Genomic DNA, 20,476 nt, shown 5'->3' on the forward strand with positions numbered 1-20,476 from the left:
ATTTCGGTAAGATTCTTTATGTTGTCAAGAAGAAGTCATAGTGCATTTCAACAATACCTGCAGCATTTGCTTCTATCTCTGATATAAAAGTTCTCCTTCAAGAGCTGATGTAGTAATGTTCCAATATTATAGAGGTTTAACGTAGAACATTCATACTTTCCACCAAGTTTATAACATACCATCCATCTCTGTTGTGAGTTTATTTTAATTTCTCTAAGAGTCTCATGAAAACCTTACCGAAATGTTTGTGTAAGTAGTCTCTGTTTGGTTCATCTAACAGCTTCGATGTTAAAGTCAATGAGTCTATTGCACTTCACATTTCTCTTCCTATTCTCTTCATCTTTCTTTAACCATCTCTCACCTTCTTTTTGGTTTGTCGTCAATGGAACGAATGACATCGTTAGCTTGCGAACTTGTTTCTATAGCACTTTTAAACATCTCTCTTCTCTGTTGTTTCAGTGTGTCGTCTCTCTTTCGTGTTTTACCAACGTTCGCATTTGTTATGTCATACATTTCTCTTCTTACTTCATGAGGTACAGCTCTTCTTGTTTCACCAACGTTTGAGTTCGTAAGTTCAAACAATCTCTTGACGAATGTCATGAGAAAGAGCTTTACGAGTATGACCAACGTTCGCATTTGTTATGTCAAACATTTCTCTTCTACTTCATGAGGTACTGAACGTCTATGATATAAGTCAATAGCAACGTCATTTAAAGGAAATGCTCTTGCATGGACTTCGTCCTCGCCGCGTTGCGGCTTTATGAACTCATGAATTCTATCATAACTTATTGCACCATTATAGTCATGAGGATGTCAGCGAGTGCTTTTTTGTTTGTTGCGTAATGCTTTGCAACATATATTTAGCTTCTGTAAGAAGTTGTTTATTTCCGAGTGTTCTAACTTAGACAACTTCCGATACATCTTTAGTAGGAAATAAAAAAATATTTTTTGAAAAAATTAGATTAGATTTTTTTAAGTTATTTTTCAAAATAATTTAATATTTTTATTTTAATGAAACACATGCAAGATTGCAAGTTTCTTTTCATACAATGCTCTCGCTACTGCCATCAAGAATGAGTTCAATGGTGCTGCAAACGTTAATGTTATCTTTAACAAGAAGTTGTGAAAGAATCTAAGTTTGGTCAGTATGTCAGACCATTAGCTATCGTCATTGACCGCAAACGTTATACTTCACAAGAGTTAGCAGTAGTTTTGAAACAAAAGGGTTTCTTCGTGAATGTCAAAGATACTCATTTACTGTCATAAAGAACTCTAACATTGACTTCTTCAGTATTGCTTTAAATCTTTCCGACAGAAAGAATATAAGAAAGGTGAAACAAATGTGAAATATTATCCTTCATCTCTGAAGACAATAACGAACAAAGATGTTATACAGAAATTCTTACCAAAGGTTGAAGACGCTTCTATTGACATTGACGAAGGAAGTGAAATGGTTGAAGAAATAGACCCTGACGTTATTTAAGCAAAAATATATTTTTGGTTAGTCTTCATATCGATATTTTACAACAATTCCCCAATGTATAAACTTTTCATACGCTTTTTCATAAGCTTTATATACCTTCAGAAATTTTGCATAATCTTTAGAAGCATTTAGATATTGTTTAAATGCTTTGTATGTCTTCAGAAATTTTGCATAATCTTTTACATGTTGTTCGTTCTCTTCTTCTGTCATGAGTTCCGAATATTCTAAATTCATGTTCTTTCATATGAGATAAATTTTTATAAAAAAATAAAATTAGCTTAGATTTTTTTTATTCTTCCTCTTTGAAGTTATCGAAATATTCTGTTATTTTTTCCTTCAGTAATGTTAAGTCTTCTTTGAATGTAAGTATTGTGCAACCTTTGATGTCATAGTGTGTTTGAGGAAGAGTATTTTTGACAATTTCCTTTATTTGCTCATTCGGTGTCATTGAAATCGGTAAGTTTTCACGATAGAACCAGTTTCTGTCAGATTTATATATCTTAGCTAAGTCGTAAAAGCTCTTGTTGTTTCTTCTCACTAAATGCAACATAACCATGTCACTGTCTTCTTCTTTCTCCAACTCTTCAGTATATATCATATACTTATAACTCTTTTCCTTTCCTTTTGGTACTGAACGCGGTATTCTTTTCTGTATGCTTTTGTCTTTGGATTCAATGACTTCATCTTTTGCTTGAAGTTTCTTTTCCATCTCTCCACGTTCTGCTTTATATAGTTCATCTAACATCATGAAAATATAACAAGCATAACGAGGTGAAGCCCACATTGCTACAGCGTTTACTAAAAGTCTATGAACATAATAACCTTTCAAACCAGGAGCCAAATTCTTGCGATTTTCGTACGGAATCTCTTCTCTCGGTTTTCCGAGGGAAGCAATCATATGAGGAAATTCTTCTAAAAGTTCTTTTGTCTGTTGGTTTTCAAACCAATGATATGATTGCTTTGTAGAACGAAGAGCATTCATTATACTTTGCATTTGATACATGTCATCTTTGACTGAACGAATGAGTCTCAATTGTTTGTTATACTGTATGTATTCATATTCTTCATTAATTGCTTCATGAACGATAGCAGTTGTTGTGTTCTCTAATGTTGTCATTACTGTCTTTACATACAAAATAAAAAAATAAATAAAAATAAAACTAACTTTATTTTTTCTATCTTAAGGAAATTCATGAAAATTCATGAGGGTAGAAATGAGGGTAGAAATGAGGTTAGATATACCCATCTACCCTAAACATTATTTTTTGGTCATGGGCTATGCCCCGCCGCTTTGCGTCTTAATGTTAAAATAAATGGTACCATTAATGATATCATAACTGTTCTCATTCATGTCTGATTTACATCTAATGAAAAAGTTTAGAAGAATTTTCTTATTCTTTCTGGCATATTTTTGTCTGATTTACATCTAATGAAAAAGTTTAGAAGAATTTTCTTATTCTTTCTGGCTTATTTTTGTCTTTCCAGTACTCCAGCTCTAATGGTCCCAGATGTGTTGGCTTCGACTCTCTCAAGTTCTTAGATGGTATAACATCTTCAACGCCTCCTTCATATCTTACTTTATAAGTGTCATCGTTTGTGTTATAGTCAAGTATTTCAATAACCACTTCTCGCTTTGCTTCGTCAATGGTTTCAGCAAGTTTGCCATTACTACTTTCGACTAATTTATGACGAGGATAAAACGCAATAGAGTCGTCGGCAGCTTTTATAAGATATTCATTACCTTGCGTAGAGTCTACGATATAATAATTTTGACTTAACCTTAAACGTTTCTTTGTCAACGGTTTGTCGTCAAGAACTACACGAACTTTTGTACCAGGAATGAGGGTAAATTGTGTTGAATTTCTGATATTTTGTGTTTGGCTTCGTTTCTTTTGTATATACTTTTCTTCTTGTTGTTGTGTCATTGAATTTGGTGTATGTCCTGTTGTAGAATGTGTTGAGGAATTATATACTTCGAGAAAATGTTTCATTGTTTCTTCGGTAAAGTCTCGCTCTTGATTTAAATCTCTGAGCGTTCTTATGAAGCGGTTTATGATGCCGAGTATGTTATGGTTATGGTCTTCAGTAGTGTAGTGAGTTATGTTATGCTTAATGAGAAAATCTGTGATTTCATTGCTGAGGTATGCACTGTCTTGGTCTGATGTTAAAGTACTTGGGTTATGTTCTGCTACAAACTTTTGTAAAACTCTTAACACTTCACGAGTTCCTTTATTCCTCATTGGATATGCATATGCTTTGCGAGTGTTAACATTAATGAAGATGAGGAATGGTTTATGTCCTCCTTTTCTGCTTTGAATGAGAGTGTCAAATTGGTATGCGTCAGGAGTGTTGGAGTAAAGTGGTAAAAAGTAGTCGTAAGGGTTTATTTTTGTTTGATGTACAACATTTTTGTCAAAGAACTTTTTAACTTCAGCTCTGTTAGTAAATCCCCAACTTTTTGCTGCTTCATTGAACTTCTTAAATGACCTCCATGGATGTTGTTCGAATACTTCTTTCAAGCTCATTTATGTAAAGTTAAAGATTTTATTCAAGACGGTACCATGCGAATACAGTCATAAATGGTGGCATATAATCTTCACCCGAGCCTGGTGGATTTGTTGTGAAAGTATGGACATGATTTCCTCCTGGTTCAGTTGGTCGAAAAGTCTTTTTTGCTGAATTGTTATAAGATGGAGATAAAACTTCATGGCCAGCTTCATAGTCTGAGTTGTATAATGGGTGGTCTCTTAATGAGTGGCTATGGTCGCCAGAAAAGTTTGTAGTTCCTGTATGAGTGTGCGCAGGTAAGTTTGCTTCTTTAATTTTCTTTGAGCCTCCTGTTTGCTTTGAAGAGTTAGCACAGTATAAGAATTTGTCTACAATCTGTTCCCAAGTACCAAAACCTAAAACACTTGCTGGATTTGTTGAGTTCATTGATGTATATAAAGAACCAACAGGATATATAACTTGCAATATTTCAGTCTTTAATGTTTGAAGCTCTGTTTTGTCAGCTTTGTCCTCCATTATATCTTCATAGTTTTTAACTTCAACGATTTGAATGAAAAACTCCGGATTTAAAATCATATCCATTTCTGCAGTTGCTGACCATATTTCTTCATTCCATTCAAAACTTTCACGAATATCTTCTCTATGAACTTCATAATGTACTTCTGTCTTAGTTCTGTTGAAACGTGTATATGTTATACCGTCAATGACTTTAGTTTCATTTGTTCTTTCAAGATATTCAGAATAATCTGAACCAACGCGCACTCCCTTACCTCCTTTTACTGTATAATGCCAATGTTTTTTGTCAGCCTTTTTGTCAATACTTTTCTGAATTATTGCTATATCTTCTGCTCTAGTATACGAACTAAGTTCATCTCTGCTTGCTTTCTTTTCAAGTTCTTCATCCACATAAGTTTTGTCAGCTTTCTTATCTAACATTGCTGGTAGTTCATATGTTTCAAAGTTTCTGACATGTCCTTCAATGTTCATACATTTACTATTTAAACTATTAAGAGTATCTTTTACGCTTGTACTTGGATTCTCTAAAGGTGCACTTGAACCAAGGGTATAGTTCAATATTATGTCGTCTGCTCTAACAGTAGTGAAGGATTCATGTGTATGGTTCTTGTCAGCTTTACTATTTAATGTAGCTTGAAGTTCATTTATATCGGAGATATTGTGTTTATGAGATTTCAAAACTTTGTTCATTGCGTCAAGTTCATCTTTGTCAGCTTTACTTTTAATAGCATCTTCAAACGTTATTTTTGCCTTAACTCTCAACATAAATCTTGGTTCAACTAATACACCGTTAACAAAGAAGTATGAAGCATAAATTTCATTGTTATAACCAAATGCTTCTGGTGCTTTACCTGTGTCATACTGTACAGTACAGTGTATGTCATAACCTTCAGCACGAATGAATTTATATCTTCTTTCATTAACATCTTCCGTCTTCACTTCTTCATCTTGTGTTAAATATCCATGATAATCCGTTATAATCTGTTCATCTGAACTTATATAATGAACATGGTTTTTATCTGCTTTTTCGGCTAATTTCTCTTCTATCTCATTTATTTCAAGTTCATGCCTACCATCACCTCCTTCAGAAGTATTTTTCTTCAGCTCTTGAAGAACATCCACTTCACCATCTTCGGTGTCAATAATGAGACTTTGTGTTAAAACTTTTCCTGTCTTAATGGATGTTTGTAAAACTTCTTCTTCACCGTGTTCGGGGTCATGGTCGTCATCATATCTTGTGAAATCAGAGATGTTGTCATACATTAAGCATATCTGTCTCAAAAGTTCTGCTATTTGAAACTGGAACGAAAGATATACAGAACTTTCATCATCTCCTAAAGTCAAGTCTGCTTTCTTAAGTATTTCTTGAATGTATGCAATGAGAACAGAGTACCTTGGAAAATATTCGAACAATATTTCATTAGCTGTTGGTTTTGGTGGTTCTTCTGGAGTTTCTGTTGTTTCAGTTCCTTCTGTAGTTCTGTTGGAGTTTCTGCATCTCTTGATTTCAATGCTCTTGCTCTCAAAGACCTAAATGTTAGAGCACAGGTTTTACAAAGGACTTTATAAATGCTTTAATAGTTCCTGGTAAGTTATTGTTAGCATTAAGTAAGTTCCTTATGCTTCCATCATGTACGTCCATAGCACTATGTAAAAAATCTATACTTTTCTTGTAGTCAGCAATAGACTGACTGTGATTTTTTAAAGATTTGTCAATACCTTTAAGCCAATCTTCATGCATGTCTGATACTGAGCCAAGAATATCATTTGCTTCCTTTAGTGTATTTTGTGCTTCTCGTAAAGTATCCAATCCGTACGTGCATTGTTTGCTATACGTCTTACAGTATCTATTTGACTCCTTGTTTCTTGCATCCAACCAGATAAAGTTTTAATAGTATCCGAACCATTTGAAATGAAGTTCAAAGCATCTTTAACGTCATCTAAAGCTTCTTCACCAAGTACTGCCCATATCTTTCCGATTTGGTATTGAAGAACTCCATATGAAACAGTTGTTAAACCAGTATTTATAAGGTTCCATATCCATGATTTAGCAGTTTTTCCATCCTTTCCATCTTCACCTTCCAAACCGTTTTCGCCTTGAGGTCCTTGTATTCCTTGTGGTCCTTGAGGTCCAGTGTCACCCTTCTCTCCTTTCAGTTCATCTTTATGTTCGTTATAATATTCTAATGTCATAAGGTGTACATCATTACTGCTACCAGCAACACCGAGAATTTGTTTCTCATTCATGACTAAATTCTTTAAGCATTTAATGTTGTCGTCAAATCGAAAGCTCTTTAACAATTCAATGCGAACATTTAATACTTTCACTAATGAGGCATCTACTGTTGAATTTATATATTGCACCGTTCCATCATTTATGATGGGAACCTTGCTTGTTGTAATGAATGGGTCATAAGTGTTAAAAGTATCGAAATCAATGACTTTTTTAGTTTTTCCATCGTCAATGACTAAATCATTGCCTTCAATGGTTAATGTTGTGTTTTCATTTATTAATTCGTGTGCTCTTCTTGCTTCATTTGTTTCATACGCATATGCAGCAATAGTCATATTTTAATGAGAATAAAATGTTGTTCTATTTGCAAAGTACAGACCCAAACGAATACGGGACAGTAAAGCTACAAACAAACTTAGGACTTCAGAATGAAGCACTTGCTTTCAGAGTTGTTGACTTCAATACTATCGCAACTTTTGTCATAACAGATGAAACAGATTTCATAGAAATTGAAATAGATGGTGTAAGAAGTGTTATAACATTTCCTAACAGAGCTGGGTATAGAATAGATAAAATTGCTGGAGTCATAGATACTCTCATAAATGAAGAAACTATTGACAACATAGATGTCGAACTCTCTTCTGAGGGAACATTGAAGTTCAGTTATGCGAAGGAGTTTAAGATAACACGAATGAGTCATAGAGTTCAATTGCTTCTGGAGCATACCATATGACATTCCTTTGAAAAGTGTTGACAAAACGATTGAGATGAAATCTGTTCCATATGTATGTTATGGCAATTGTTGTACGTTGAGTCAAAAATAGCTAATGTCACAGGTATTTCAGGAGTTAATAGTAAAGGTTCAGTAGAATATAAGTCTTTCTGTTATGAAGTAAATTCAATGTTCATTCCAAATGTTCCTGTCATAGAAACTCATTTAGGTAATGGGTTCGCATTAGTCCTCATAATTTGAAAGACATGCAATTCAGACTTGTTGACTTTCAAGGAGAGCCTGTAGAACTGAAGGCACCAGTGCGAATGACTGTTGAAGTTGACTTTTTAGAAAATATTAAATGCGACGGCTTACAAGAAAACTCAGAGCTAAAAATATAAAGTATGAATGTTTATGTATTAGGTCATGAACTTTGGTTGTTGCTGTTTGATGAAACAAATAGTTAGTTATGTCAGTCAAGAGAACAGAAAAATATTGTGTTAGTGAAAACTGCACCAAGTCAATAGATTAGGTTTGCATTATGAAGATGAGTTCGATACTGTTGAAGAAGTTTTGGATAGATATTACAAATTGCTAACTTGAAATTTTTTTGACTGACTGACTGCTTTAATTTACTAAAACATATTTCAAACAAAGCTATAGTCAGTAGATAGTTTTGTATACTCGTTCGAATATCTATACTTAAACTCAACTCCTGGAGTACCTGGCGTTTCAATGATGCGGATGTTACCTATTTTCATGAATAGTGGAGTTTGACCACAGCATTCGATTTCAGGGTCGAGATAGTCAATGACACATTGCTTTCCTGTTATTCGTGATATAACATTTTCAAGGTCCTCCTTTGTTAGAATTATTTGGTTCTTGCTTATAAGATTTGTCAAAAGCTTCTTATCGTCTTTGAGTAAGATAGTTTGATATAACCGAAGAAGGTAATGGTCTACGTTATCTGAAGGATTTGTTTGAACATTTGTGTAAGGATTGTCGTTGGCTTCTCTTGAAAGAACTTGGTCCAGTGGTGGATACTCTAACTTAACATCTGATGTAGCGTTAGCGTTTGAAGCTGTGTTTAAATTCACCGACTTAAGATCTGGTTCTTTTTCTTTCAAACACTCCGAACTATAGTTCTTTATGACAATATTGTTTGTCGTTCGTGAGTCAACATTTGATGTTGGTTCAATTGGAACATTAACGGCACCAGCTAAGATGGATTTGCTTCTCATTTCATATAGAATAAAAACCTTTGATATGTATGAAATGAACAATATACTCGACAAGGGTTTGAATGTAAAGCTAACGAATGAAAATATTGTTGAATTCACTGAGACAGGAGCTGTGTATAAAGATGTAGAACTACTGAACAAAAGAGCTAAGGGAAGAAGCAGGAACATGAACAAAGGGTGGAAGCCTATAAAAATTTATGTCAATGATGGCTCAGGAGGTTCAAACATAAAGTATGCAGAAAGTTATAGAGTTTATGCTCTCAAAGGTGAAAAGCCTTCATTTAAGAACAGCTATTCTAACGCATATCCTCAAAAGCTAACGGATGGGGAAGTGGATGATATGAATGACAGCAAAAATATTAACAGAAATGGCGACAGAGATGCATGGAATTTGTTTACCATCAGTCAATTGAAGGTTAAACTTTAAAACAATGTTGGTCGTTCCCATGGAATATTTTTGACTTTAATGGTATTAGTCATGATATGAATCTCAAGGTATGAACGAGGAGAGATGAGAGACTTATATGCTTCCCAAATTTCTTCAAAAGGTAATGTTATACCTGACTGTTTCCAAATGAGTTCAATATCATAGCGTGAGAAACCTTGAAAGATAACGAAGTCAGTTATGAGACGTTTTATGTTTAAAGCTAAAAACCTCCATGTTTGCATAAGTATTGCTACAGTTAAATGGTAATGTCTGACTTTAGTTATGATGTTAGCTAATGGTGAGTCAGGCTTTGAAACTAAACCTTTTCCGGCGAAGTCGTCGCAAACTAACAAAGTATTTGAAGGATATTTTTTGAAGGGGTATTTTGAAAGTTTTGACAGAATGTAGTTTGTAAGTCGTTTCATATCGTAAACTCCTGAGTATTGACGTAAGTGGTGTTTGTCAATAATTCTTTCCATCTCCTCAGAAGTCTTTTGCATTCCTGACTGTATGAACTCTACGATGGCATAATATTTCCTCTTACGTCGAATGTAACGTTGAAGAAATTCAATGAGTTCACTGTCTGGAACTTTAACGACAGAGGCTTGAACTTTTGACATAAATGTTTTCGCTGTTGAATCCATAGAGTCTGAAGTTGCTGATATAATGATTTGGTCATAATATGAGTCATTTCCTAAACGCTCTGTTATGAGTATATGACGAATGAGGTTAAATGTCTTACCTGAACCCATCTTTCCACAATAGAAATACACACCATTTGAACAGAATTCATAATCTTTGCTGAAAGGAAGAATAAGAGAAGAGTTAAGTTTGTCTGTAGTTTCATTCATGTCTTCATCTACATCATGTATTAAATGCTTCATTTTATCTCCATTAAAAATGCAAGTCAGAAATATTCAGAACATAGCACCGAGTCTAACTGACAAGAGTATAAAGATATACTATGAACACGTTATGATGAAACCTACCAAAATTCAAGAAAGTCAGTATACTTATGAATATCCAAGACACTGGGTAGAGTATGTAGGAGGTGAGAAAGCTATTGAAATAAGACAAGTTAGAAGTATTCCAGCAGGAAGAACAATATTATTGAAGAACTTTAATGTTTTGAGGTATAATGATGAAACAAAGAAGCAAGATAGTTTTCCTGTTGCTGTGTATGTGAACCTAGACACAGGAGATGACATGAAAGTTTTTAACACAAAGCTTCAAAGGGTAGTGAGAGAACAACTGACTGCGGAAGGACATCCATTACCTTCAGAAGTTACCATAGCATATAATTTTGAAACAAATGCAATAGATTTTAAAGTCGTCTCTGCAAAGAAGTCAGGTTTTACATTTAATGAAGCAGATGTATATTCGAATGAAAACTTCAAAGCTATTGCATGGTTAGATAATGACGATTGCTTTAAGAAAATATTTAAATTCAGTGATTCAAAGATGTCAATAGATGACCTTCGTGGAATGTTACCATCGACGTTTACAGTAGAAGGTTCAGCAGGATTGCTTACAAGATTGTCAATTGGTGGTATTTGGTCTCGTGAGAACATTGTTATAAAATCCAGTATAAGTGAATTTGCTGAAGAATCTATATTATGTCTTTCAAACTATATGTATTCGCCACCGAAGCATTATAGTATAACAAACTTTGTCAGTAAGTTTAACATAAGACTTGTCGAACCTTCTTCAATGAAAGATGTTGTGCTACCCAAAGACGGAAAGGATGGACTCATTATTGAGATGATTTTAATAGCATATTAAATGAGTTTGTTTTTGAAGGTCATTCATGATGAAATAATTGTTGTAGAAGATGTTAGCAATTGTTCAGACATTTTGAAGCGTATAGATGATATAAGAAATAAGTTAGATAGACCGCAAAGCGGTGAGGGCGAAGCCCGTGAGAACGCTTATGTTTCATTGACTTTCTCCAGTAACGAGAACTTTTATGAGATAATATTGAAGAGAGATGATTTTAATATGGTGTAAATGGTAGCTTGGGCAGCTTTAGGCGCAATGGGAACAAAAGCATTAGCATTTGGAGCAAAAGCACTTGGAGCTTATGACGCAGTAAATAAAATGAGTGGAGGAAGGGTTTCGAAGACATTAGACGCAAATAAAGGAAAGATAGGAGGCTGGGTTGCAAAGAAGTTAAGATTAAATAAAATAGGGCTCATAAATAAAGCATCCAATTTGGTTGCAACTGAGTCAGAAAATGCTTTAGGAAAGGACGATGAGTTTGCAAAACACGCAAAAGACTTTAATGACCAGATGAAAGGTGAAACAATGCATTTAAATAGAGTCGATGGAACTAAAGAAAATGTTTCTTCTCCACAACTTCCACCAGCGGTTTATTCATACGGACCTTATGGAATGTATGGAAACCCTTATGAACGACCATTTGACCCATTGACTGGTGGAAGTAATTGGTATCATTACGGACGAAGAAGAAAGACAGTCAAGTTGGAGACAGATGTTAAGAAAGCAACTAAAAAGAAACCAAGGAAGATAGTTATAAAGCAATGAATTCAACAGGGTAGAAATGAGGTTAGAAATCGGGTTAGATATACCCATCTACCCTAAATTTATTTTTTGTGGTATGTTTTCATACGTGTGAGGGTGGTGATATCATTTATTTTTAAGTTTATTTTTTATTTTATTTTTATTTTATTTTTATATAAATGACGAAAACTATTGAGATAACATTTCTACTCAGCAGGAATGAGACCCTTACTGACTATGTATTCGTTTAATGCTTGATGAAAACAATGGTACATATTATCGTATGGGTATACACAACGTCTGTTTCCATCGTCGTCGTATATGTAGAGCTCAAATCCAGTCCAACCTTCTTTTGTACAATATGTAGCTTTATTTAAGTATGCATTTATGTAGATAAGGCAATTTTCTTCATCGCTCCAGAAATAATTTTTGTTCTTTGTTGAAATAGTTTTCGTTCCTCTGCGACCATAAGGAATGTATGCAATGAACTTTGCGTCATAAGGGATTGTAATATATTCAGGGTTTCTTTCATCGTCAATGGGTCTGTCTTTGTTAAAATGCATGTTTCTCAGTTTTACTTGAGTTTTGAATAGTTCACGGAAATGTTCTGGGAAAGAGTCATAGTAAATGTAGTCGGACATGTCTTTGTAATGAAATAAAAAATTTTAAAAAAATAAAAATAAGGTTATTTTTTATTTAGTGAATTCATTAGTGAATTCATTAGTGAAGTCGTTAGTGAAGTCGTTTATGTGTCAGACAGTTTTGTAAATATTTATGGTTAAGTTGGTGTTATGGTTGTGTTGTAAAATATACGTTACCGGTTTCGTAAAGTGTCAAATTCACATATAATGGGTAAGGAGGCGCGCAGTGCCTCCGTACCCATGATAGGGATACTAACTAACTCACCTGTTTCTGGTGTAAAGTCGATTGAATTCTCATTTACTTGATTTGACTGTTGAAATTCTTTAAGTTTGATTTGATTTTTCTTGGAATTTCGATTTGTTTCGGATAAATAATTTGTAATTGCTTTTTTAATATTTGCTGTGGACTTTGTATAATTGACAGGATGTTTTGCTGGTTTTGTACTGAGTAATTGTTTATCCAACAAGTGTATATCGACTTTCATTAAGATTGCAATCATTATTTCGAGGCTAGGATGGGCATTTTCTAATTCTTTCGAAAGCAAAGAATGGAAGGAGTCAAGAGCATTATTTGTGTAGATATCATCCTCTGAATCTAATTGGTTAATGAACTCATAATCTTTCTTCCATACTTTTTTATAGTAATTTACGAACGGCTTTGCAATTTCTGAGGATGACTCATCGATTAATTTAAGTATTTGATAAAATGAGTCTTTTTCGACGAAAGGTAATGAGGAATAAATTTGGTAAAGTGTAAAAATCTCTTTTGGTATCTCTTGTTTCGGGTATAATTCTTTTATTTTGCGAATTAATGCTTGGCGATAATGAAATAAGCAGCCAGTAACCTTTGCGTTTGGACAAAATAATTTAATGGATTTGTAAAGTGCGATTTCAAAATCTACGTAAACAGTTTTGAAATTGTTGAACCCAATTATTGAAATTAATGCGGAAAATGCGGTTGTATACGCTTCTGCTGTCCGAGATTTCATAAGAATGTGGACAACAGGAATGTATTCATTCGTTGTTTGGTCAAGCACCATTAATGTAAGGAGTTGACCCTTGTCATCGAACTGTCTTGGGACGATTTTAAAGGTACCGTCCAAGAATAATTTTGTTGCTGAGTGACAAATTGAGACAGAACGATCATAACCGAAAATTATTATTGGTTCTGGGTAAAACGCGATGTATTTTAGAAAATTTTCGGAATTTTGTTTGGTAATTGAAAGAATTTGTTCCACAAAATCTGGAATAACCAAATTATGTGGATAAAAGTCTTTGTATAATGTGCGTGGTAAATTTTCTGGTATTTTTGGAGGCCTTTCAAGTTTTGTTGCCTCAGAAAGTAAATATGATAATATTTGCGCTTCTGAAGTTAACGGTTGTATTGAATGGTGTTCATGTGTAATTTGCATTAGATCCCTAATTTTTGTTTCTTCTTCAATATCTCTAAAAACTGTACCTTTTGGTGTGCATGAATGCTCACCACTGAGAGGTTCGATTTTTGGAATTTGATTTGGGTACAGTGTCACTTTTATTTTGTAATTGCAGCTTCCTTCGCATTTGTAAACGATTGAATATGAATGTTCGGTGCCGGATGAATCAATTTTGTGAAATTTATAGTGAGGACTAATATAATATTGTGTGTAAACGTTTTTATCGCAATCTCTGAGTTGAATTGTGCAAGCACGCTTTAAATAATTCCATACGTGCTTTCTTAAATTTTTTGAATAATTAAAGTGTAAATTTAAAAATTGATTCAGAAATTCATGCTTATTCGTAGCATCTTTTTGATATATGATAGCTGCTCCATTCAATTCATCGATCTGAGGCTGAGAAAAATGAAAAGTACGAGGAGGCATATGATTGTCAAAATTTTATAAGTTATATAATAGTGATCTGCACTATTAAGAGGAGTTTTTTCATTACTATTGTTTTCAGATTTCTTTACTTTTTCTGAAATTTAATTATAATTGGATGTTATACTTCAATTCCTTAGTTGATAATAAAAGAACATAATATATGATCTTTGTTTCATTATTTAATTTTGTTCTATTTCCTTTATTTGACGAGAAAAATGAAAATTGTTTTCGAAAAACTCAAAAAAATTAGAGAAAACTGAATTTGTCTTGAAAAATTAATGATATTAAGCTCATTTTTGAAATTTTTTAAAAATTTTGGTGATTATTCACAATGTCAAAATTGAAATTTATCTAAGAAGGATGCAAATCTCATAATTTAAGGAAACAATTCATATATTTTGAAGGAGTGGAATAAAATTTTAGGCATTTACGATATTATTTTAGAAATTAAACTGATATATGAGAAAATCTAAATTTAGCAATTCTGTCACTTTTTTAAAATATGGATAATATTCTTCCATTTATTGTGAAAATTCTTTCCCAACCATTCTCTAAAGAAGAATTTAATCAATTTATGGATGCAATCTGGGAGATTAAAGAAGATCAAACTGCTGAGGTCTTATTTCATATATGCAATCAGTTTTCATATCTTCAATTTTTTAATAATTTACCATCAAGTTATATTCAAACCGATAATGAATTCGAATTCATTGGATTTTTGTGCAATGATCAAAGAATTCTAGACGAATTTATAAATTCCTCATTTCTTAATAACTTTTCGTTTAATTTATTCTACAAATTTGACAGTAATATTCAGAATGGAATAATTCAATCGTTTAATTCACAAATAAAAGAAGAATCAGACAAATTCAAAATAATAAATCTAATTATTAACGAAATACCAAAAAATTGCGTGATATCCGAAATACTATTATCATTTCTAAATACACACAGGGAGTTTTTGCTTCCATCAAGAGCTGCGGAAATTTTTATAAACGTTATTTCAAATCTTAGTGATGAGACAAGTTACAATGAAGAAAACGTTATTAATATTTACAATATGTTTACGAGAGAATGTGACAAATTACTAATTGAAAATGAAAAATCAATACAAGAAATATTTTCAAACAAACAGGCAATATCAAAGAAAATTCATTTAATTGGTTATACGATTCTCAGGTAAGATTACAAAACGGTTATTTTAGAGCGCCTTTTCGCGGAATTTGGAAATACAAATGCAGATTTGTTAGCTAATCTAATACTCACGAATTGTATTTGGAAAAGCGATATTCTGCAATACGTTTTGGAAAACTTTGAGCCATCTCAAGTAACAAATAAATTACTTTTATTCAGAATTTCCAATAAATTCTCAGTTTCAATGCACACATTAAGTATCCATCGTTTTGTAAACAAGATACTCGAGATTTCAATCAAGATTTACTTTACAGACGAAAGTTTGCAAAACGAAAGATTAGAATTCGTTATCAAAACAATTTTAGATACAAAAGAAGAATATTTAGAATACGTACCAAAAGAACTAATTGAAAGATTAAAAATTACAGCAATGAAGATGAAATAAGCAAATTATAATGATATAATTTTTTAATATGAATAAATATTTGAGTGGAAATAAATCATATAAAGAATGAGGAACTTGATAAGTGCTTGTGATCAGACAAATCTGTTTTTCAATAAGACATCTTAGAAAAAAAAATTGTAATTTGACTATTTCAATATCATAAACACATTTCTATTGTTATAAAAGTCTTAAGTGCTTGTGATCAGACAAATCTGTTTTTCAATAAGACATCTTAGAAAAAAAATTGTAATTTGACTATTTCAATATCATAAACACATTTCTATTGTTATAAAAGTCTTAAGTGCTTGTGATCAGACAAATCTGTTTTTCAATAAGACATCTTAGAAAAAAAATTGTAATTTGACTATTTCAATATCATAAACACATTTCTATTGTTATAAAAGTCTTAAGTGCTTGTGATCAGACAAATCTGTTTTTCAATAAGACATCTTAGAAAAAAAAATTGTAATTTGACTATTTCAATATCATAAACACATTTCTATTGTTATAAAAGTCTTAAGTGCTTGTGATCAGACAAATCTGTTTTTCAATAAGACATCTTAGAAAAAAAAATTGTAATTTGACTATTTCAATATCATAAACACATTTCTATTGTTATAAAAGTCTTAAGTGCTTGTGATCAGACAAATCTGTTTTTCAATAAGACATCTTAGAAAAAAAATTTAATTTGACTATTTCAATATCATAAACACATTTTCTATTGTATATAAAGTCTTAAGTGCTTTGTGATCAGACAAATCTGTTTTCAATTAGCACATACAGTTAGAAAAAAAATTGTAATTTGACTATTTCAATATCATAAACACATTTCTATTGTTATAAAAGTCTTAAGTGCTTGTGATCAGACAAACTGTTTTTCAATAAGACATCTTAGAAAAAAAAATTGTAATTTGACTATTTCAATATCATAAACACATTTCTATTGTTATAAAAGTCTTAAGTGCTTGTGATCAGACAAATCTGTTTTTCAATAAGACATCTTAGAAAAAAAAATGTAATTTGACTATTTCAATATCATAAACACATTTCTATTGTTATAAAAGTCTTAAGTGCTTGTGATCAGACAAATCTGTTTTTTCAATAAGACATCTTAGAAAAAAAATTAATTTGACTATTTCAATATCATAAACACATTTCTATTGTTATAAAAGTCTTAAGTGCTTGTGATCAGACAAATCTGTTTTTCAATAAGACATCTTAGAAAAAAATTGTAATTTGACTATTTCAATATCATAAACACATTTCTATTGTTATAAAAGTCTTAAGTGCTTGTGATCAGACAAATCTTTTTCAATAAGACATCTTAGAAAAAAAAATTGTAATTTGACTATTTCAATATCATAAACACATTTCTATTGTTATAAAAGTCTTAAGTGCTTGTGATCAGACAAATCTGTTTTTCAATAAGACATCTTAGAAAAAAAAATTGTAATTTGACTATTTCAATATCATAAACACATTTCTATTGTTATAAAAGTCTTAAGTGCTTGTGATCAGACAAATCTGTTTTTCAATAAGACATCTTAGAAAAAAAATTGTAATTTGACTATTTCAATATCATAAACACATTTCTATTGTTATAAAAGTCTTAAGTGCTTGTGATCAGACAAATCTGTTTTTCAATAAGACATCTTAGAAAAAAAAATTGTAATTTGACTATTTCAATATCATAAACACATTTCTATTGTTATAAAAGTCTTAAGTGCTTGTGATCAGACAAATCTGTTTTTCAATAAGACATCTTAGAAAAAAAAATTGTAATTTGACTATTTCAATATCATAAACACATTTCTATTGTTATAAAAGTCTTAAGTGCTTGTGATCAGACAAATCTGTTTTTCAATAAGACATCTTAGAAAAAAAAATTGTAATTTGACTATTTCAATATCATAAACACATTTCTATTGTTATAAAAGTCTTAAGTGCTTGTGATCAGACAAATCTGTTTTTCAATAAGACATCTTAGAAAAAAAATTGTAATTTGACTATTTCAATATCATATAAACACATTTCTATTGTTATAAAAGTCTTAAGTGCTTGTGATCAGACAAATCTGTTTTTCAATAAGACATCTTAGAAAAAAAATTGTAATTTGACTATTTCAATATCATAAACACATTTCTATTGTTATAAAAGTCTTAAGTGCTTGTGATCAGACAAATCTGTTTTTCAATAAGACATCTTAGAAAAAAAAATTGTAATTTGACTATTTCAATATCATAAACACATTTCTATTGTTATAAAAGTCTTAAGTGCTTGTGATCAGACAAATCTGTTTTTCAATAAGACATCTTAAAAAAAAATTGTAATTTGACTATTTCAATATCATAAACACATTTCTATTGTTATAAAAGTCTTAAGTGCTTGTGATCAGACAAATCTGTTTTTCAATAAGACATCTTAGAAAAAAAAATTGTAATTTGACTATTTCAATATCATAAACACATTTCTATTGTTATAAAAGTCTTAAGTGCTTGTGATCAGACAAATCTGTTTTTCAATAAGACATCTTAGAAAAAAAATTGTAATTTGACTATTTCAATATCATAAACACATTTCTATTGTTATAAAAGTCTTAAGTGCTTGTGATCAGACAAATCTGTTTTTCAATAAGACATCTTAGAAAAAAAATTGTAATTTGACTATTTCAATATCATAAACACATTTCTATTGTTATAAAAGTCTTAAGTGCTTGTGATCAGACAAATCTGTTTTTCAATAAGACATCTTAAAAAAAATTGTAATTTGACTATTTCAATATCATAAACACATTTCTATTGTTATAAAAGTCTTAAGTGCTTGTGATCAGACAAATCTGTTTTTCAATAAGACATCTTAGAAAAAAAAATTGTAATTTGACTATTTCAATATCATAAACACATTTCTATTGTTATAAAAGTCTTAAGTGCTTGTGATCAGACAAATCTGTTTTTCAATAAGACATCTTAGAAAAAAAAATTGTAATTTGACTATTTCAATATCATAAACACATTTCTATTGTTATAAAAGTCTTAAGTGCTTGTGATCAGACAAATCTGTTTTTCAATAAGACATCTTAGAAAAAAAAATTGTAATTTGACTATTTCAATATCATAAACACATTTCTATTGTTATAAAAGTCTTAAGTGCTTGTGATCAGACAAATCTGTTTTTCAATAAGACATCTTAGAAAAAAAAATTGTAATTTGACTATTTCAATATCATAAACACATTTCTATTGTTATAAAAGTCTTAAGTGCTTGTGATCAGACAAATCTGTTTTTCAATAAGACATCTTAGAAAAAAAATTGTAATTTGACTATTTCAATATCATAAACACATTTCTATTGTTATAAAAGTCTTAAGTGCTTGTGATCAGACAAATCTGTTTTTCAATAAGACATCTTAGAAAAAAAATTGTAATTTGACTATTTCAATATCATAAACACATTTCTATTGTTATAAAAGTCTTAAGTGCTTGTGATCAGACAAATCTGTTTTTCAATAAGACATCTTAGAAAAAAAATTGTAATTTGACTATTTCAATATCATAAACACATTTCTATTGTTATAAAAGTCTTAAGTGCTTGTGATCAGACAAATCTGTTTTTCAATAAGACATCTTAGAAAAAAAAATTGTAATTTGACTATTTCAATATCATAAACACATTTCTATTGTTATAAAAGTCTTAAGTGCTTGTGATCAGACAAATCTGTTTTTCAATAAGACATCTTAGAAAAAAAAATTGTAATTTGACTATTTCAATATCATAAACACATTTCTATTGTTATAAAAGTCTTAAGTGCTTGTGATCAGACAAATCTGTTTTTCAATAAGACATCTTAAAAAAAAATTGTAATTTGACTATTTCAATATCATAAACACATTTCTATTGTTATAAAAGTCTTAAGTGCTTGTGATCAGACAAATCTGTTTTTCAATAAGACATCTTAGAAAAAAAATTGTAATTTGACTATTTCAATATCATAACACATTTCTATTGTTATAAAAGTCTTAAGTGCTTGTGATCAGACAAATCTGTTTTTCAATAAGACATCTTAGAAAAAAAAATTGTAATTTGACTATTTCAATATCATAAACAATTTCTATTGTTATAAAAGTCTTAAGTGCTTGTGATCAGACAAATCTGTTTTTCAATAAGACATCTTAGAAAAAAAATTGTAATTTGACTATTTCAATATCATAAACACATTTCTATTGTTATAAAAGTCTTAAGTGCTTGTGATCAGACAAATCTGTTTTTCAATAAGACATCTTAGAAAAAAAATTGTAATTTGACTATTTTCAATATCATAAACACATTTCTATTGTTATAAAAGTCTTAAGTGCTTGTGATCAGACAAATCTGTTTTTCAATAAGACATCTTAGAAAAAAAATTGTAATTTGACTATTTCAATATCATAAACACATTTCTATTGTTATAAAAGTCTTAAGTGCTTGTGATCAGACAAATCTGTTTTTCAATAAGACATCTTAGAAAAAAAAATTGTAATTTGACTATTTCAATATCATAAACACATTTCTATTGTTATAAAAGTCTTAAGTGCTTGTGATCAGACAAATCTGTTTTTTCAATAAGACATCTTAGAAAAAAAATTGTAATTTGACTATTTCAATATCATAAACACATTTCTATTGTTATAAAGTCTTAAGTGCTTGTGATCAGACAAATCTGTTTTTCAATAAGACATCTTAGAAAAAAAATTGTAATTTGACTATTTCAATATCATAAAC

The 20,476-nt window shown here is 30.9% G+C and overlaps 6 protein-coding genes and 3 pseudogenes across 9 annotated transcripts, besides 44 other annotated features; 3 read left to right on the forward strand and 6 right to left on the reverse strand.

The window, feature by feature from the left end:
• Positions 1–12,539: part of a mobile genetic element that runs on past the window's edge.
• On the reverse strand, positions 1,773–2,600 carry TVAGG3_0920730 (KilA, N-terminal/APSES-type HTH, DNA-binding family; the record flags this gene model as incomplete). The annotated part of the gene is made up of 1 exon (XM_051252235.1): positions 1,773–2,600. One exon carries the CDS (start codon positions 2,598–2,600, stop codon positions 1,773–1,775), a length of 828 nt encoding a protein of 275 aa, XP_051077809.1.
• On the reverse strand, positions 2,923–3,953 carry TVAGG3_0920740 (annotated as a pseudogene). The gene has a single exon. A coding segment is annotated over exon 1 (1,031 nt).
• On the reverse strand, positions 4,615–5,770 carry TVAGG3_0920750 (keratin-associated protein family; the record flags this gene model as incomplete). The annotated part of the gene is made up of 1 exon (XM_051252236.1): positions 4,615–5,770. A coding segment is annotated over one exon (1,156 nt), but the record flags the coding sequence as incomplete, so codon positions are not given.
• TVAGG3_0920760 lies at positions 5,808–6,754 on the reverse strand (annotated as a pseudogene). The gene has a single exon. A coding segment is annotated over exon 1 (947 nt).
• TVAGG3_0920770 lies at positions 7,093–7,853 on the forward strand (annotated as a pseudogene). The gene has a single exon. A coding segment is annotated over exon 1 (761 nt).
• TVAGG3_0920780 (uncharacterized protein) lies at positions 8,298–8,693 on the reverse strand (the record flags this gene model as incomplete). Its single annotated transcript, XM_051252237.1, has 1 exon — positions 8,298–8,693. A coding segment is annotated over one exon (396 nt), but the record flags the coding sequence as incomplete, so codon positions are not given.
• TVAGG3_0920790 (uncharacterized protein) lies at positions 9,970–10,902 on the forward strand (the record flags this gene model as incomplete). The annotated part of the gene is made up of 1 exon (XM_051252238.1): positions 9,970–10,902. The coding sequence occupies one exon, from the start codon at positions 9,970–9,972 to the stop codon at positions 10,900–10,902; it is 933 nt and encodes a 310-aa protein (XP_051077812.1).
• On the forward strand, positions 11,128–11,664 carry TVAGG3_0920800 (protein of unknown function, DUF4107 family; the record flags this gene model as incomplete). Its single annotated transcript, XM_001311426.2, has 1 exon — positions 11,128–11,664. One exon carries the CDS (start codon positions 11,128–11,130, stop codon positions 11,662–11,664), a length of 537 nt encoding a protein of 178 aa, XP_001311427.2.
• Positions 11,847–12,281, reverse strand: TVAGG3_0920810 (uncharacterized protein; the record flags this gene model as incomplete). Its single annotated transcript, XM_051252239.1, has 1 exon — positions 11,847–12,281. One exon carries the CDS (start codon positions 12,279–12,281, stop codon positions 11,847–11,849), a length of 435 nt encoding a protein of 144 aa, XP_051077813.1.
• A 3,259-nt stretch (positions 12,540–15,798) lies between the features above and the next one.
• Positions 15,799–15,857: a mobile genetic element.
• A 51-nt stretch (positions 15,858–15,908) lies between these two features.
• Positions 15,909–15,966: a mobile genetic element.
• A 51-nt stretch (positions 15,967–16,017) lies between these two features.
• Positions 16,018–16,075: a mobile genetic element.
• Positions 16,076–16,126: 51 nt separating this feature from the next.
• Positions 16,127–16,185: a mobile genetic element.
• Positions 16,186–16,236: 51 nt separating this feature from the next.
• Positions 16,237–16,295: a mobile genetic element.
• Positions 16,296–16,346: 51 nt separating this feature from the next.
• Positions 16,347–16,403: a mobile genetic element.
• A 52-nt stretch (positions 16,404–16,455) lies between these two features.
• Positions 16,456–16,517: a mobile genetic element.
• Positions 16,518–16,568: 51 nt separating this feature from the next.
• Positions 16,569–16,626: a mobile genetic element.
• Positions 16,627–16,677: 51 nt separating this feature from the next.
• Positions 16,678–16,735: a mobile genetic element.
• A 51-nt stretch (positions 16,736–16,786) lies between these two features.
• Positions 16,787–16,844: a mobile genetic element.
• A 50-nt stretch (positions 16,845–16,894) lies between these two features.
• Positions 16,895–16,948: a mobile genetic element.
• Positions 16,949–17,002: 54 nt separating this feature from the next.
• Positions 17,003–17,059: a mobile genetic element.
• Positions 17,060–17,110: 51 nt separating this feature from the next.
• Positions 17,111–17,169: a mobile genetic element.
• A 51-nt stretch (positions 17,170–17,220) lies between these two features.
• Positions 17,221–17,278: a mobile genetic element.
• Positions 17,279–17,329: 51 nt separating this feature from the next.
• Positions 17,330–17,388: a mobile genetic element.
• Positions 17,389–17,439: 51 nt separating this feature from the next.
• Positions 17,440–17,498: a mobile genetic element.
• Positions 17,499–17,549: 51 nt separating this feature from the next.
• Positions 17,550–17,608: a mobile genetic element.
• Positions 17,609–17,659: 51 nt separating this feature from the next.
• Positions 17,660–17,717: a mobile genetic element.
• A 53-nt stretch (positions 17,718–17,770) lies between these two features.
• Positions 17,771–17,828: a mobile genetic element.
• Positions 17,829–17,879: 51 nt separating this feature from the next.
• Positions 17,880–17,938: a mobile genetic element.
• A 51-nt stretch (positions 17,939–17,989) lies between these two features.
• Positions 17,990–18,046: a mobile genetic element.
• Positions 18,047–18,097: 51 nt separating this feature from the next.
• Positions 18,098–18,156: a mobile genetic element.
• Positions 18,157–18,207: 51 nt separating this feature from the next.
• Positions 18,208–18,265: a mobile genetic element.
• A 51-nt stretch (positions 18,266–18,316) lies between these two features.
• Positions 18,317–18,374: a mobile genetic element.
• Positions 18,375–18,425: 51 nt separating this feature from the next.
• Positions 18,426–18,481: a mobile genetic element.
• A 51-nt stretch (positions 18,482–18,532) lies between these two features.
• Positions 18,533–18,591: a mobile genetic element.
• A 51-nt stretch (positions 18,592–18,642) lies between these two features.
• Positions 18,643–18,701: a mobile genetic element.
• Positions 18,702–18,752: 51 nt separating this feature from the next.
• Positions 18,753–18,811: a mobile genetic element.
• Positions 18,812–18,862: 51 nt separating this feature from the next.
• Positions 18,863–18,921: a mobile genetic element.
• Positions 18,922–18,972: 51 nt separating this feature from the next.
• Positions 18,973–19,030: a mobile genetic element.
• A 51-nt stretch (positions 19,031–19,081) lies between these two features.
• Positions 19,082–19,139: a mobile genetic element.
• Positions 19,140–19,190: 51 nt separating this feature from the next.
• Positions 19,191–19,248: a mobile genetic element.
• Positions 19,249–19,299: 51 nt separating this feature from the next.
• Positions 19,300–19,358: a mobile genetic element.
• Positions 19,359–19,409: 51 nt separating this feature from the next.
• Positions 19,410–19,468: a mobile genetic element.
• A 51-nt stretch (positions 19,469–19,519) lies between these two features.
• Positions 19,520–19,576: a mobile genetic element.
• A 51-nt stretch (positions 19,577–19,627) lies between these two features.
• Positions 19,628–19,685: a mobile genetic element.
• A 50-nt stretch (positions 19,686–19,735) lies between these two features.
• Positions 19,736–19,794: a mobile genetic element.
• A 50-nt stretch (positions 19,795–19,844) lies between these two features.
• Positions 19,845–19,902: a mobile genetic element.
• A 51-nt stretch (positions 19,903–19,953) lies between these two features.
• Positions 19,954–20,011: a mobile genetic element.
• Positions 20,012–20,063: 52 nt separating this feature from the next.
• Positions 20,064–20,121: a mobile genetic element.
• Positions 20,122–20,172: 51 nt separating this feature from the next.
• Positions 20,173–20,231: a mobile genetic element.
• A 51-nt stretch (positions 20,232–20,282) lies between these two features.
• Positions 20,283–20,341: a mobile genetic element.
• A 50-nt stretch (positions 20,342–20,391) lies between these two features.
• Positions 20,392–20,449: a mobile genetic element.
• Positions 20,450–20,476: the final 27 nt, after the last annotated feature.

This window comes from Trichomonas vaginalis, chromosome I (assembly GCF_026262505.1).
Source record: "Trichomonas vaginalis G3 chromosome I, whole genome shotgun sequence".
In the NCBI taxonomy this organism is placed as follows: Eukaryota; Parabasalia; order Trichomonadida; family Trichomonadidae; genus Trichomonas; species Trichomonas vaginalis.